The sequence below is a fragment of the Heterocephalus glaber genome, unplaced genomic scaffold, assembly GCF_053883595.1.
Source record: "Heterocephalus glaber isolate CG9 unplaced genomic scaffold, H.glaber_assembly_v1.0 deba00001550, whole genome shotgun sequence".
In the NCBI taxonomy this organism is placed as follows: Eukaryota; Metazoa; Chordata; class Mammalia; order Rodentia; family Bathyergidae; genus Heterocephalus; species Heterocephalus glaber.
The window spans coordinates 3994359-4009796 of record NW_028258343.1 but is presented as its reverse complement, the minus strand read 5'-3'; the positions used below and the strand labels follow the sequence as shown (position 1 = coordinate 4009796).

Here is a 15438-nt window from a genome sequence, read left to right as displayed (position 1 = left end):
TGGTTGCTGAATCAGCAGAAGTCAGAAGTTGCTATAGAAAGAACAGCTCAACTGAAGCGAGCTCAGAGTCTGATTCATAATTCTTAAAACGATTAACTACACACCCTTCCCCTCCCTGGGTGGTCAGGAGCACATCACCCTTCAGGGATTTAATGAGTTGCAAGGATATGATGGACATCCAGGAACATGCTATGGGCTCTTTGAAATGCACATGGTCAGATAAAAAGTGTTTAAGTATAATTTCATACACGGTGGGATTTATGTGTTGAATAATTTATAAAACTGGAGTTCCAGGGCTGGGGATTTAGCTCAGTGGTTTCGCTGCCCGCCTAGCAAGCACAAGGACCCGAATTCGATCCCCAGTACCAAAAAAAAAAATCGTAAAACAAAATCTGGAATTCCATGATACATTCAATATTCAACAGCAATTACTCTTTAAAGAAGTAAATCCAAATTCTTCCAAAGTCTTATGAATTAGACGACTCTTTGAGAGGATATGGACTGCCTGACAGTGCTTGGGCAACTTTTGGGCAAATGGGATCAATGGAGAGAGACACACTGTATCATATAAGAAAAAATCTTGGAAATATAAATAAATGGATTAGCACCTATAGTGACTCGCACAGGAAGATGCCTGGCAACTGGCTTAAGGAGTTAAACTTCGTAATTCAAAGTCACATCTTGGATCTTCTCTAGCTAGTCATCACTCGTCCGCTCACTCATCCATCCGTCCGGCCTCTGACAGTGGAGGTTCTGGTCTCACAGGCACAGCTGGCGTGGACCCCTATACCAGGCAGGATGGAGCAGCTGAATTCTGGGCTCTGGGTAGGGAAGTGGGCCCCCAGCAATGCTGGGGAAACATGATTGCGATTAAATCGCGTTTTAAAGTGGAATAGAACCAGCACCACAGTGCCAAGGGCATTTTAAACTAGACAGTTACGTTTCGATATTTCAAATTCATTAACTCTGCTATGTCACTCTGCTCGGATCTCGGTAGTCCCGGGGTCCCCTGGCTTTTCAGCTGTAGACGGTGTTGCTCTTCTCTGTGCCTTGTATAAGTTAATCAAGGGCTTCTTGGGCTCCTACTGTATTTCGCTAGGACCCAGGGAAATGTACAGGGGGGGAGGCTGCCTTCGCATGGAGCTGGCACTGAAGGACATGGTGGGACCCGCTGAGACACAGCACATTTTGCAAAAGACATATTATTGAATACATAAAATGTAACTTTAAGAGATAGTGGAAATAATGCAAAGATGAGAAAGGACAAGTCACTTTTTTTCGGCAGACAGCTGCTTTCTACACCCCCTAAATGCATCAGGAAAACCCATTTGCTTTACCCGTTGTGTAAATCTGCTGTGTTCTGGCGCCACCTACAGGAGGCCTGCTGCTAGGCGGAAGCGGGGAAATGAGAGAGCCTTTCAACCGCGGGAAATCAATTTGTTTAAAAAAATATGGAAGGGCCAGGGACTTAGCTCAGTGGTTTCGCCTCCTGCTGCGCAAGCTCAAGGACCCAAGTTCAATCCCCGGTACCAAAAAAAAAAAAAAAAGACAGGCTCTCACTAAATTGCTAAATTATCCAATCTGGGTTTGAAGAAATCCTCCTGCCTCAGTCTCCCAGAGTCCTGGGGTCACAGGACATGCCACCATGCCCGACTACTCCTTTCTTTTAATGCAGTTCTTGAACTTGGTTAATGCCATAGTTAGGTAGAGAGGAAACAAGATTGTAGCATAATTTTCCTCCAAGAAAAGTCTGCACTCCTTTGCAAATAACCATGAGCTTTTATAGCTGGTTGAGTGCTTTCTTGCCCTCAGGATATTTCCTTCCATAGCATAATACATAATGCTCATAATTTTCAACAAGATGATTTCATTTTCTGGAATAAAACTGAACTTCAAATTCATTAGCTGATTGGAAGTTTCAGGTTCCCAGGCCACTACAGATGTACAATGGGCCCTTGACTTACAAACTCAGTTCATTCCGGAGAGCTGTTATAACTCAAGTTGGTCAGAGCCTGCAAAGTCTCTCTCCTGTACACAGGCAGATCTCAGTGTCCTTAGAGAGACACTGGCTGGGGATTTCTCAGTTAACCCCACACAGGAAAGGATGTTGCAATGTTACATCACAACTCTTTAAGGGTTAAATCTGTAGCTGAGACCATCTGGAAGCACAGGCGACTGGCATTCAGGTCATAACTCAAGACTTTGGTTGTAAGTTAAAACTAAAATGCCAGTCATAACCCAAGTTGTTCCTGTGTCAGGCTGGTTGTAACTTGATGGTCCACTGTACTCTGCTTTAAATCAACAAAGTTCCTCCACCTCTGTCCTGGGACAAAAGTACAGTACTGATACAAACACCTGGGACACAACAACATCATTACATACTGACGGAATTTGGCTAACAGAAAGCTGTGTGTCATGGCTACACATAGTTTACCAGTTTTCAAAGAATCAGGCCACAACATGTAAGTCAGCTTTTGCTTGATGATTACAGAATTCACTTCCACAACTCTGCCGCCTCGGTAATAACTGTGCCTGCTAACTCACAGGTGCCAGATTTGGTTGAGTTAGGGTTAGGGTGGGCTACCAATTAGGGATTGCAATCAGTTGTTCCTTTACTGTAACTCTACGTGTGCATTACTTTAAAGGTGTGTCTGAAGTTTGATGGTGAATGTCTAGCCCTGGGAGGAGGAAGGGTAACTTTTTTTTCCCCTTAAAAAGAAGAAATAGAAGCAGGGTGCAGTGGCACACAGCTGTAATCCCAGCCCTCTGGGAGGCAGAGGCAGCAAGATCACAAGTTCCAGCCCAGCTTGGGCAACTTAGTGACTTAGCCAGAATCTGCCTCTGGAAAAAAAAAAACAAGAAAAAAAACAAACTAAAGAAAGGAATGTAGCTCAATGAAAAAGCTTTGGGTTCAATCCTCATTAAAAAAAAAAAAAAAAGAGCTTTTTTGCAACAGGTTTGCCGCAAGAGCACAGTTGTGGTGAAAACCACCATTCAATCAAAGCCAACATGGAAAAGGAAAAGACTTATATCAATATCATCGTCATCGGACACGTGGATTCAGGAAAGTCCACCACAGCCAGCCATCTGATCTACAAATATGGTGGCATCGACAAAAGGACCATTGAAAAATTTGAGAAGGAGGCTGCTGAGGTGGGAAAGGGTCCTTTCAAGTACACCTGGGTCTTGGATAAACTGAAAGCTGAGCATGAGCGTGGTGTCACCATTGACATCTCCCTGTGGAAATGTGAGACCAGCAAGTATCATGTGACTATCATTGATGCTCCAGGACACAGAGACTTTATCAAAACCATCATTACAGGCACACCTCAGGCTGATTGTGCTGTCCTGATTGTTGTTGCTGGTGTTGGTGAATTCAAAGCTGGTATCTCCAAGAATGGGCAGACCCATGAGCATGCCCTTCTGGTTTACACGCTGGGTGTGAAACTCATTGTTAGTGTTAACACAATGGATTCCACTGAGCCACCCTACAGCGAGAAGAAATACGAGGAAATTGTTAAGGAAGTCAGCACCTACATTAAGAAAATTGGCTACAACCCTGACACAGTAGGTTTTGTGCCAATTTCTGGTTGGAATGGTGACAACATGCTGGAGCCAAGTGCTAACATGCCTTGCTTCAAGGGATGGAAGGTCCCTTGTAAAGATGGCAATGCCAGTGGAACCACACTGCTTGAAGCTTTGGATTGCATCCTGCCACCCACTCGCCCAACTGACAAGCCTTTGCGGCTGCCCCTCCGGGATGTCAACAAAATTGGTGGTAGCGGTACAGTCCCTGTGGGCAGAGTGGAGACTGGTGTTCTCAAACCTGGCATGGTGGTCACTTTCACACCAGTCAATGTCACAACTGAAGTAAGTCTGTTGAAATGCACCATGAGGCTTTGAGTGAAGCTCTTCCTGGTGACAATGTGGGCTTCATTGTCAAGAACGTGTCTGTCAAAGATGTTCGTTGTGGCAGTGTTGCTGGTGACAGCAAAAATGACCCATCAATGGATGCAGCTGGTTTCACTGCTCAGGGGATTATCCTGAACCATCCAGGCCAGATCAGTGCTGGCTGTGCTCCTGTATGGGATTGCCATACAGCTCACATCACTTGCAAGTTTGCGAGCTGAAAGAAAAGATTGATCGCCAGTCTTGTAAGAAGCTGGAAGAGGGCCCCAAATTCTTGAAATCTGGTGATGCTGCCATCGTTGACGTGGTTCCAGGCAAGCCCATGTGTGTTGAGAGTGTCTCTGACTGTCCACCGCTGGGTCATTTCGTTGTTCTCGATATGAGACAGACAGTTGCTGTGGGTGTCATCAAAGCAGCGGACGAGAAGGCTGCTGGAGCTGCAAGGTCACCAAGTCTGCCCAGGAAGCTCAGAAGGCTAAATGAACATCACCCCTAACACTTGCCACTCCAGTCTTTCTTTTTGTTTTTTTGGTACTGGGGATTGAACTTGGGTCTTTGCACTTGCGCAGCAGGCGGTGAAACCACTGAGCTAAATCCCCAGCCCTGCCACCCCAGTCTTAGTCAGTGGTGGAAGACCGGTCTCAGAACTGTTTCTCCCAATTGGCCATTTAAGTTTAATAGTGAAAGACTGGTTAATGATAACAATACATCGTAAAACCTTCAGGAGAAAAGGAGAATGTGTTTTGTGGACCATTTGTTTTCTTTTTGTGTGTGACAGTTTTAAGTTATTAGTTTTTAAAGTCACTTTTTAATGGAAACAACTTGACCAAAAATCTGTCACAGAATTTTGAGACCCATCAAAACAAAGTTTAATGAGAAACCCATGTCTTTTGGTCAACACAAAACTTCAGTTCTTTATAACCTCTTTCTGGTGTTAACCCTGAAACTAAATGAATATGTAATTCTGGATGAATTATCAAATAAAAAAGAAAAGGAACAGAAAGAGGGAGAGTATAGCTAACTAGTACTCATTTAACAGCTTCCCTTTATCAAATCTATCTATCTATATGTAGTTTTCATTCTTAGCTCAGTAGAAAATCTGCATTTTGCACTCATCTTTCTTTGCCTACATATTTAATGAAAGTACAAAATTATCATAACAAATGTGGAATGGTATAAACATGTTGAGGAAAACCTCCAGATGATTCCTGGTAAAGACATTATGGAGAAAAAACATTAAAACAAAACAAAACAAAAAAAAGCTCTGAGGGAGCAGCCCAGAGCCCCAGGGAGGCTTCCTGTGGGGAGTTTGCCCTGTGACCTTTGCCCTGTGACCCACCTAACACTTCCTGCAGGAACAGGAAGCTCCAGATGAGTGAGAATCTACCATGAAAATGGTTGCCCACCCCAGGGTCCAGAGGTAGCCTCTCTTAATCCATCGGTAGATGGGCTTTTCCTTAGTGTCTATCTTTATGTATCACTATAGTAAATACGGTTTTTAAAAATATATAATCTGCCACCTCATCTGGAATATGTGCTAGAAATCTTTCTAAGGCACTGAATAAATATGCATCTCATTCTCACCCAGCAAAATGGAACCCAAGCAGGAGATGCCAGTGTGTGCCTCCGTCCTGAGGCGCTCCCAGGTAAGGTCCCAGAGCCAGAACTCTCATTCTCTGGGCAAAGAAATCTTCCCCTCTCTCTCCTCCCTTGCTGCCCTCCTCTCTCTCCCTTCCTCTCCTGCTTTTCCTCCCTCAATCCCTGCAGTGTCCCTCTGCCATTTAACACGGACACACACTCAGTAGCACAGTGACACACTAGCTCTCTCAGAGTCTACTTCCATGAGAAGGAAGACTGAACATACCGGGGGACCCATATTTTCTCACTTGATAATGTCCCCGCTGCCCAGTTGGTCCCCTACCCACTGTCCCCTGGCCTCTTGCCCAGACACACTTCTTTCCTTTTTTAAAACCTAAGTTTGAGACAGCAGGAGGGAGCCAAGTAGGGAGGGCAGGGGGAATAAAAAAGAATCAAGGAGTGTTATTATGTACACGTCCCTGCTCCTGAAGATGAATGGGAACATCATGAACTGCAGAAGTGTACTAGTGAAATAAAAATTTATTTATTTCTTTTCTTAAATTCTTTTATTGGTACATTTTAGGTATACAACACATTTACATTTCTCATTGGGAACTTGTACCTGTACATGATGCATGTTGGTTCTTATTTTTTCCCCATTCCTAGCCCTCCCTTCAACCCCTCCACCCTTCCCTATTTACAAAGACTTTATTTCCATTTTTTCCATTTCTCATCATTTTTCCTTTCCCTTCTTTCCTTTCCCCTGACCCTCCCACTACCCCTACCCCTTTGGACCTCTTCTTCCTATTTTGCATTATCGATTATTCATTCTAATCATTGGTACATTTTAGGTATACAATATAATGACATTCATCATTGGAAATTTGCACCTTTACATAGTCTCTCTTGGTTCTTATTTTTCACCCTTGCCCAGCCCTCCCTTCAACCCCTCCAGTCCTCCCTATTTACAAAGACTTTGTTCCTATTTTTCCATTTTCTCATATTAATCCCATTCCCTTCTATCCTTTCCCCTAGCCCTCCCACTTCCTTCCCCTTTGCCCCTTTTCTTCCTATTTCACATGACCTATTATACGTTTTACTCCTTATTTACACTTTCAGTTTCTCACACCAGAGAAACTATTCGGTATTTATACATGTGTGTTCTATTTAAGTGAAATAAAAATTTAAAAGTAAGTTTTATTTGACACATAATAACTGTAGGCGTTTACCAGGTGCAGTGTGAAATGCTGATGTGTATCAGGGAATGAAGCACATTCCTCACCTTGTATTCAGAATGCTGTCTTCTAGTTGTTTGGAAGCCTGTGTCCCAGCCCTGTGATTCTGGTCACCGGCTGGGCTGTGGAGCACCAGGACTCAGCACCATCTTTCTCCTTTGGCCCCTCCCCTTTGCTCCCCTCCCCCTCAGCACCTTTCTACCCCCAGAGATCAGTTTGGCCTATTCCTGTGATTCATAAGCATAGAATTAGGCAGGAAGTGCACTTTTTAGGAAGCCATTTTAGCTCATTGTAATATTTTTCAGATTCATCCACATAGTTGAGTGTATTGTTCTTCATTTTTTTTTCAAGCTGAGTAGTATCCCTTCTATGAATGTACAGTATTTTGTTTATTCATTATCCTACTGATAGCCATTTGGGTTGTCTACATATTTTTCTGCATTATATCTAAAACTATGAACATTTTTATACAAAACTTTGTGGGCATATGTTTTGATTTCTCATATATATAAAGAAAGCACGAGCCTAGGGCAGTGAAGCTCAGCTGGTCCCAGCACCGGGAAGGAAGCTCCCTGGCTGCCATCCCAGGCTCCTAGGGCCAAGAAGGTGAGCCAGTCCCAGCACCCAGCTAGCACTTTGCTAGGACTGAGGCATCAGGGCCCTGAGCATCGGAACAAGGCAGTGCGTGCAGAGTGCGGCCTCAGAAGACTCGCCTGAGTCGGTGCTCACTTTCTGTGCCGGGTATTGGGAGTGTGGGCTTGCTGTCTCCCCCAAGGCTGCATGAGCTGTTTCTGGGGTTGTTGGGCAGCCAGTGCCCAGCAAGCTCCCCATGTGTTTGATCCCGGCTGTGCACAGAGCAAAGGGCTCTGACATTTCGCATCGCTGTTGTCCCAAGCTTGGCCACAGAGACCCAGAGATCCCAGCAGATGCGCTTGGCTTCCGAGGTTGCCGCTTGGCTCCCCAGGCTCGCCTCACCTGCCGCTCCCCGACTGGCAGCTGGAGGGCCGCGTGGCCCTGAAGAGTTTTGCTTCACTTCCCTCTGTTTTGGTTTTGCCATCAGGGCCTCATTTCCTCTTATTGCTTATAATTCGCTGTGTTATTTCATCAGTGCATAGTGGTTACATTCATGGTGAGGTCGGTACATTTAAAGCGTGGAATGCAAAGCAGGCCCCACCTGGGGCTTTGTGGGGAAATCTGTAAACTGTGGATTACTCTCAGAGTCACTTCTGTGGAGCACACAGTCCCTGTCCCCTGGCATTGCCAGCTCAAGGCCCGGCTCTGTCTGGATGATCCTTTCTTTGTGGCTGGTGCAGTGGCCAGTGGGGCACAGTGTGAGGGCCCAGCAGCATCTGGCCAGGATGGGGTGCATGTGTGCGGTCAGGGAGGGATTCCAGGACAGTCTGGTGCAGTCAGGAGCTGCAGCTGTGTGTGGACACTGGAAAGATGGTTCCTGCAGCTTTGCAGGCGCAGCTCCGGCATGGGGCTGTGTGCAGCTTGCAGCCTGGTGCAGGATTTGGGGCCCCAGGAGTGAGGTCACCCAGGGACAGACTCACCCTGCTCTCTGCCCAGCTCAGCATGCGGAGAGGAGGAAAGCACTCAGGGACTGCACACACCAGGGCAGTGTGGGAGGGAGGTCAGGTCTCAGCCTGTGGCCACCTGCCCAGAATGACGTCACTCACCTGGCACGAGGCAGCGATTCACTGGCCTCTCAGGGAGCAGCAGCCCCTCTGGTGGAGCCCATAGCCCTAGCCAGAGATGCTGAGCTGACCCAAGCGTTAATGGTGGACACCCAGCCATCTGGATCCATTCGTTTTTCAGAGCTGCTCAGGCTCAGTGAAGCCAGGTGAGGTGGTGCAGCTCTGCTACCCAGCACTCTGGGAGGCCCAGGCTGGGTGACGGCAACTTAATGAGAAGACTCTGACAATCACAATCACATATTAAATGGGCTGCTGATGTGGCTCAGTGAGAAGGTCCTGAATTTAATCCCCAGTACTGAAAATAAGTTTTACTGATTTGTAAAGACCTCAGTCCATGGGCAGGGCTGGACCATACACCCCCAGGAAACTCCAGCCTCTGCTGTCCAGGATGCTCTATGGTTTCATATTTTAAAAGTAAAATTTAATAGAGATGGAGAGAATGTTCGTCCATCTCCAAGTAGGCAGGCTGGGGCTGTGCTGTCCTGTCCCTCTGCCCTCTGAGCAGAGACAGACAGCAGCCAGAGCAGACTGTCCCCGGGTGAGCCCCAAGACCTGCGGAGCTGAAGTCTGGGAGGTCACCTGGAGCTCGGCCAGGACGGCGTGCTCTGCCCTGCAGACTCCGCAGAAGGAGCCCATCACTGGCCCCGCTCCTGTGACTATGTCCAGAGTCTCCACTGCCAGGCTTCCACCCTAAAAAGCAGCATTGATGACACAGACACCGGGGACCCTGGAACCAGGAGGGCAGAGGCTGCTGAGCCAACCGTGTCACTGGGGCCCTGAATGTGTGGGGTCGAGCTTGACAGGCCAGGTCCCCATGCACATAATGAGATGGTAGGAGAGCTGAGGCCTGGCGCACCCCCTCCCAGCAGGGAAGACACAGCCTGAACCCCGAGATGCAGACAAGGAGGGGGCGCCTAGGGGAGGCCACGGCCCAGTGGGTTTCCTACGACGGTGCCCTTCGCCTGTCCTTCATTCAGACTGCACATGTTATCTTACTGTGATAAATACATCCTGTCTGGCAACACAACCTGGATTACCTACTGAAGAAGCCAATGAAAAATGGCCAGGATCTTTCTAGGGTTTCCCCTCTGCATAGCACAAGATTCATCAGCCCCTCTCATGACTGTGTGGCCAAAGGCAAGTCCGACTGCACTGGTGTGAATCCTACAGGCCAGGTGCCCATGGGGACATGAGAGGAGCAGTGGCCAGGGGCGTGGGCAGGAGCCACCAAGCACAGTGCTCTGGGGATGGGCACACATGGGAGAAGACACTTCAGGCCACCACGCTGACCCTTTTAAACACTAAAAGTTTAAGTTTTATTAAAAGCTAGTTCTATTATTTATATAAATCCAAGAAATAAGGGCAAGTGTAAATACCAAAACAAGAGCCAGCGTAAGTAAGGGGAACAGTGGGAGGGGGCCAGGAGCTGGCCCCAGGCAGAGCTCAGGAGGTGACACCGACCACCGTGCAACCACCGGCTCCCCCAGCACTGCAGCAGGTGAAGGGGCTGCCATGGACTCTGGCTGTGGTCCCAGCGCTGGGCAGGAAGCTGCAGGTGGAGCTGGCTCGGGCTCCGCACGTGGGACTTCAGCTGGGGTTGGAGCTGGTCCTGCAGTTCCAAGAGAAGAAAAAGTCACCAATTGTTCATGTTCCCTCCCAGGGCAAAACCTCCCCACTGCCCATCAGACAGCTCTGTGCACAAAGCCTCCCCAGGAAGTCCTCCCAGACCGTGAGGGCTGAGGTCTCAGTGATCCCAGGTCACCCCAGAACCCGGAAGTTGTCTCTGTGTCTAAAGGCCCATCCCTCCCCTCATGCCCACAGGCCCACACCCCGTCCTCCTCACCCGTGGGCTGTGCCTCAGTGGGCTCAGCTTGCTCCAGCTGGGCCAGGAGTTCAGCTGGTGGATTCTCCTGGGAGTGCAACTCCACCAAGAAGTAGAGGACAAAGAAGGAGGACCTGGAAAGGCAGGTAGTAGGCAGAATGAGAGGCCTGGCCTTTCCTCACATGCTGCCTGCCCAGGGAACATGCGGAGATGGACAAGTAGGCCTCCTGCCCCGGCTGCGCGTGCTCCAGCCCTACCCTCTCCATGCCCAGTGGGGCAGTGCTGGCCCAGGCAGCCCGAGACCTAACAGGAGGCTCCGTGCTCTGTGGTGCGACCGCCTCTGCCTTGTTCAGGGCAGCCCAACACACTGTCTGCCCACCCGTCCCCGCTGTCAGCTGCATGAGGACAGAGTCTGGTGTCTGCTGCGTGTTACACTCAAGGGCACAGGGCCACTGCTCTGTAATGATCTGAGATGTGGGGGACAGTGGGCATCTGTCCCGCCCACCTCTCCTCAGGCTTTAGCTCTGTAGCACTGTGCTGCCCGGTGTCTATGCCTCTCCTGGGCTCCTCTTGCACTGCTGTGGATCCACATCTAGGGAGCCCAGGAAAGTGCCATCTACTGCAGTGTGAGGAATGCTTGCTCAGCTGTCTAGGGTGACAGAGGACCCCAAACAGCACTGAAGCCCCAGAGGGCAGGGGTTGCATCTGCTCTGGCTACTGGTGATCACAGCCAAGCCCTGGGAAAGGTCTGCACACAGTGTGTCTTCACATACGTCCATGGAATGGGGACCCCACCTGCTCTTCCCTGATGTCAGTGGGCCTGGGCTCTTCGCATCCCCACAGACTCCTGCTCTGGGAAGACCAGAGGCCTGCCGAGTCACTCTGCGGTCTCCTTTACAGGGAACGGACAGCCTTCCCCTGTGCAGGGCTCAGTGGGGCAAAGCACAGCCGGCCAGGGATGGAAGGGAATCCAGCAGGCCCAGGTCAGCACTGCCCTGGAGACCCCAGTTCTGCCCCACAGTGATGCCGAGAGCCCGATTTTCTCAGGGTCCTGCTGCTCAGAGTTGCGAGCAGGCTGAGGCAGGGCTCATACCTTCCCGAGACTTGGGGCCACAGTGGCCAAGTGCCGCTGGGTGCCGACCACAGAGCTCACCTTCGCACCATCCCCTCCTGCAGGGCGGGAATGCAGGCCCCAGAGGGGTCCAGGAGGGAGTCCATGTGGATGGGGCGGCTGTCCAGGAAGTCCCATTCCGGGGGCTCCCTCAGGGGGCGCTGCATGCCTGCCAGTGCCGTCCTCACCATGAAGTCCTCTGCCCGGCTCTCCTCCTGTTGGGCCCCAATCTGGGACAGAACAGAGGGGAGACATGGAACTGGGGCCCACCCAGGCCATCAGGAGGGCTGGAGGCCAAAGCCCAGACCACTCTGCAAGTCGCCATCATGGCTCGTACCAGAAGGGGCACAAGTGGGCCTGGGAGAAAAGCGACGCATGTTAGAAGGTAATTTCAGAAGGGACACACAGAGATGCTACCAATTCATGACTCATTAACAAGGAGAGGTCATGGCCTGGGGCATGAAGAGCCCACCCACCCTCAGGTCCCGTGGTGGAGAGAGAAACTGAGGCTCAGCCTGGCTCCAGGCCTCCTGCGAGGCCAGCCGGTCCCTGGTGTCTGTTAACGGCTCAGAAAAAGTCAGGCCCACTTCCTGGTCTTGAGAGGCTGCCCTGCTGAGCTCACTGCCACCTTTGCAGGTCACGTAGCCCCTGTGGGTACCACATGGGCCCTGGCCAGGAGTTAGTTGCCCTGAGGTGACACGGCAGAATAAAGCCGTGACAGGACGGAAGTGGCACAGTGTTCTGTGTGCAGCTCTGTGGGGACAGTGCCCAGCAGCCAGCAGCAAGCACAAGGCTCTGCCTGACCACAGTTTGTGCTGTTCTTGCCTCGGGTAACCTTGTGCTCCTGAAACACAAACAGCTCTGTCTCAGGCTTCTATCCCAGAGGACAGGAGAAGGCCCTGTGGGCTGCGGATCATCACTGGGCACTGCCCTTCTCCTCCTCTCAGCCCTGTTGTGGCGGCACAGGCCAGGCCCCTGGGCTCACAGCCTCCCACACCTGCCCCTGCCCAGGAGGAGCCTCCCTCATGACCTCGTCCCCCACCCTCCTCAAAGTGAGGAAGAAGGGAGGGAGTTATACAGGGGACTCACAGTGGTGGCCGGGCCTAACTGGACCTGTCCTGGACTCGGTGGCCCCAAGTGTCTGGGGTCCAGTGTCCAGGAGATCTGCCCTGGGCTCCCGCTCATCTCAAGTCCCCAGGTCTCTGGGTCTGGTGAGATCCGCCCTGTGCTGCCCCTGAAGGCCAGGTAGCTCTTGGTGAGTGGCCTGAAGCACGGGGACTTAGCCATCCATCCTCTCACTTGTGCCCAAGTGCTTTCCCTGCGCAGGGTCCTATTGCTGCGGCCTCGAGGCCTGGGAAAGCAGCACAGCGTGATCGCTGCTGACTCTCTCCAGCCAAGTGACTGTTAGGCAGCCGTCGCTGGACTGTGGTGCCCAGTGACTCCAGGGTTCCGAGTTCTGTTTGGACCTGTCGCCAAGGAAATGAGGTCGCAATGCTAGAGTCATAAGCCAAACCGCCCCCTCTGATGAGAAGAGCCCGTGGCCCCTTCCTTTCATAGTGGAGCACATCTATCTGTGTGCTGCTTAGAAACAGCAATGAGAAACCAGAAAAGCTGCCTGTGATGTTAGAGTTTGATGAATCAGAAGTTTTAATTCGGCAAATGTGTAGATGCTTAAGATCCAGCAGGCACGGGGGAAGTGTGCTTCCCCATCCAAAGGGTCCATTCTCTCTCAAGACATAGTGCTCATGTCAGCACTTAGAGATCTGATGGATTTGAGGATGATTTTCTTTCCTGGGTTGACTTCAATTGCCTTTTGATTCCAATAGGGACTATGGAGATGATCCTAAAACGTCCAATATAATTTCCTTTAAAGGATATAAAAGTTTCAGCTGATAACCCCTGGGTGGCCAGGAGTGGAGGATTCACAGCAGGTCATAACTTTCTTTTTTTTTTTTTTTTGGTACCGGGGATTGAACTCGGGACCTTGCACTTGTGAGGCAGGCGCCGGAACCACTGAGCTAAATCCCCGGCCAAGCAGGTCATAACTTTCAAGTGCACATGGACAGCTACTTAAGCACAGATACTGAACTCAACGCAAGTGCAGTATGCAGTGCAGAGACAGTGTGAGGGGACAGCAGTCTTTGTGAAACCTCCCACCCAGCGGAGGTGCAGAACACTTTCACGCATCACTTGGGAACGTCTCTTGTGGTGCTGCTATCCCCTCCTGTCCTCTCATCCCAAGCTGACCACGTGCTTTTTGTCCCTGGTGGACTAGAGAGGGTGGAGCTGGAACCATTCAGTATAAATGTTTCCGGCAGGTCTTCTTCAAGCAGTAACACCAGGCTGGGATCCCTGCGTGCTGCTCCTCCTCAGTGGTGGCACCGTCATGGGGGTGGAGCACAGCTGTCCCGCATCCTCTGCTGACGGCCATTCATTCGGCTCCCAGGGTTGACCACTGAGCAGTGCCCACCAGCATCACTCAGGCAGGTGTCTTTTCAACCATGGATTCTTCTTCCAGGAGACACACTTGCATGTCTATTTATTTGCTTTATATCACTATTTTTTGCCTACTTTTTTATTTACAACATTTCATTCCCCTTTGATGTTTCTAATGAAATCTAATAATCAATTTGGGTTATTATCTTTAAAAAAGAAAGAAAGCACGTATTTTTCTTAATAATACATGTCATATATATAAAGTAGAATTGCTAGATCATAGGATAAGCATATCTTTAACTTCATAAAACTGGCAGTTTTTGATGCACCACATATGAGAGTTCCAGTTGCTCCACAATCTCAGCACCATTTAATGTTGTCAGTGTTTGAGTCTGATGCATGTGCAAGTGTATCTCACCATGGTTTTATTTAGCATGTTGCTGTTGACTCATGATGTGGAGTACTGTTCCAAGTGCTTTTTGAATACATATAAATACTTGAGATTTGGGCCCTTAAAAAATAGGTTGTCTTTTTATTACCGAGTTGAAGTCCTATATGTAGTTTGGATACAAGATCTATGTCAGATACATAAAAATATCATCTATATTCAATGGTCTTTTGACTCATACTCTATGTATATAGGTTATTTTATCCCAGTCTGTGGCTAGTCTATTCATTTTTGATAAAGGGTTTTTAATTTTTATAAAGACCAATTTATTTTTTATGGCATCCTGAGAAATCTTTTCCTGTATCAAGACTGCAATTATGTTTCCTTATATTTTCTCCAGGATGATGACTAGCTGTAGCATCCCTGTTTAGGTCTATGGTCTTTAGGTTTATAATCAAATCAATCATTGTATACAGCATGAGGTAGATAAATTTCTTTCCCCACTGAATTTCTCATTGCCTTTGTTGAAAATCAAATGAACAAAGCAAGCAAAGTGCCTCCCCTCCTGAGGCTGACACTGGGCAGGAAGAGAGACAGCAGACAAGTGAATACCCGGATATCAGATGGTGATGAGTGTGTGAAGAAAAATGCGGGGGGTGAAGTGAATCAGGGGGTGACTTTTGAGCCCAAACCTTAAGAATGCAGAGTCAGAGGTGTGTGCTGAGGAGGGTGCAATGGAATGGACAGCTGGACAAGGAGCAGGCGGGACAGGGAACTATGCTTCGGGGCTGAGGGGAAACGGCAGAATGAGCCAGAGAGGGTGTGGGTGGAGATGTCATGCAGGGTGTCCAGGCAGCCAAGGCCTTGTCCTTTATTCGGTACTGGAGGGTGGATGGTTGGGGGTCGCAGTGTGGACACCTCGCCTCTCTGCCCCAGGCTTCCCCTGCTGGTCACAAGCAGAAGCACAGGCCTTCCACTCTGACTGTGGGTGGCTCCAAGCCCTCGTTGCTAGTCCTCATAAGTGACTATGTCCGGGCCTGGTTCTGTGCATCCAGCTGCCAAGAGCAGGGAAACATGGAGTCCCAAGAAGAGACTTCATCAGTTGGTACTCCTCATCCTAGAGGAGGGACAAGAGATATTCATAGGGCTTCTACAGAGGGACAATGGGAGGGTGGGGTCACAGCAGCTCTCAGGTTGCATGTCTGTCTGTCTGTCTCTGTCTCTCCCCCTCCCTCCCCCTCCCCTCCCCCTCCCCTCCCTCT

The 15438-nt window shown here is 49.5% G+C and overlaps 2 protein-coding genes across 2 annotated transcripts in view; one reads left to right on the top strand and one right to left on the bottom strand.

Annotated features, from left to right (window-relative positions):
• LOC147824210 (uncharacterized) overlaps positions 1-15438 on the top strand; it is a 53290-nt gene that overhangs the window by 35154 nt on the left and 2698 nt on the right. The window lies entirely within an intron of this gene.
• On the bottom strand, positions 9724-12854 carry LOC147824211 (uncharacterized). Its single transcript, XM_087190024.1, has 4 exons — positions 12442-12854; positions 11395-11582; positions 10263-10375; positions 9724-10028 (listed from the first exon to the last, which is right to left on the bottom strand). The coding sequence occupies exons 1-4, from the start codon at positions 12637-12639 to the stop codon at positions 9739-9741; spliced, it is 789 nt and encodes a 262-aa protein (XP_087046150.1). The 5' UTR covers positions 12640-12854; the 3' UTR covers positions 9724-9738.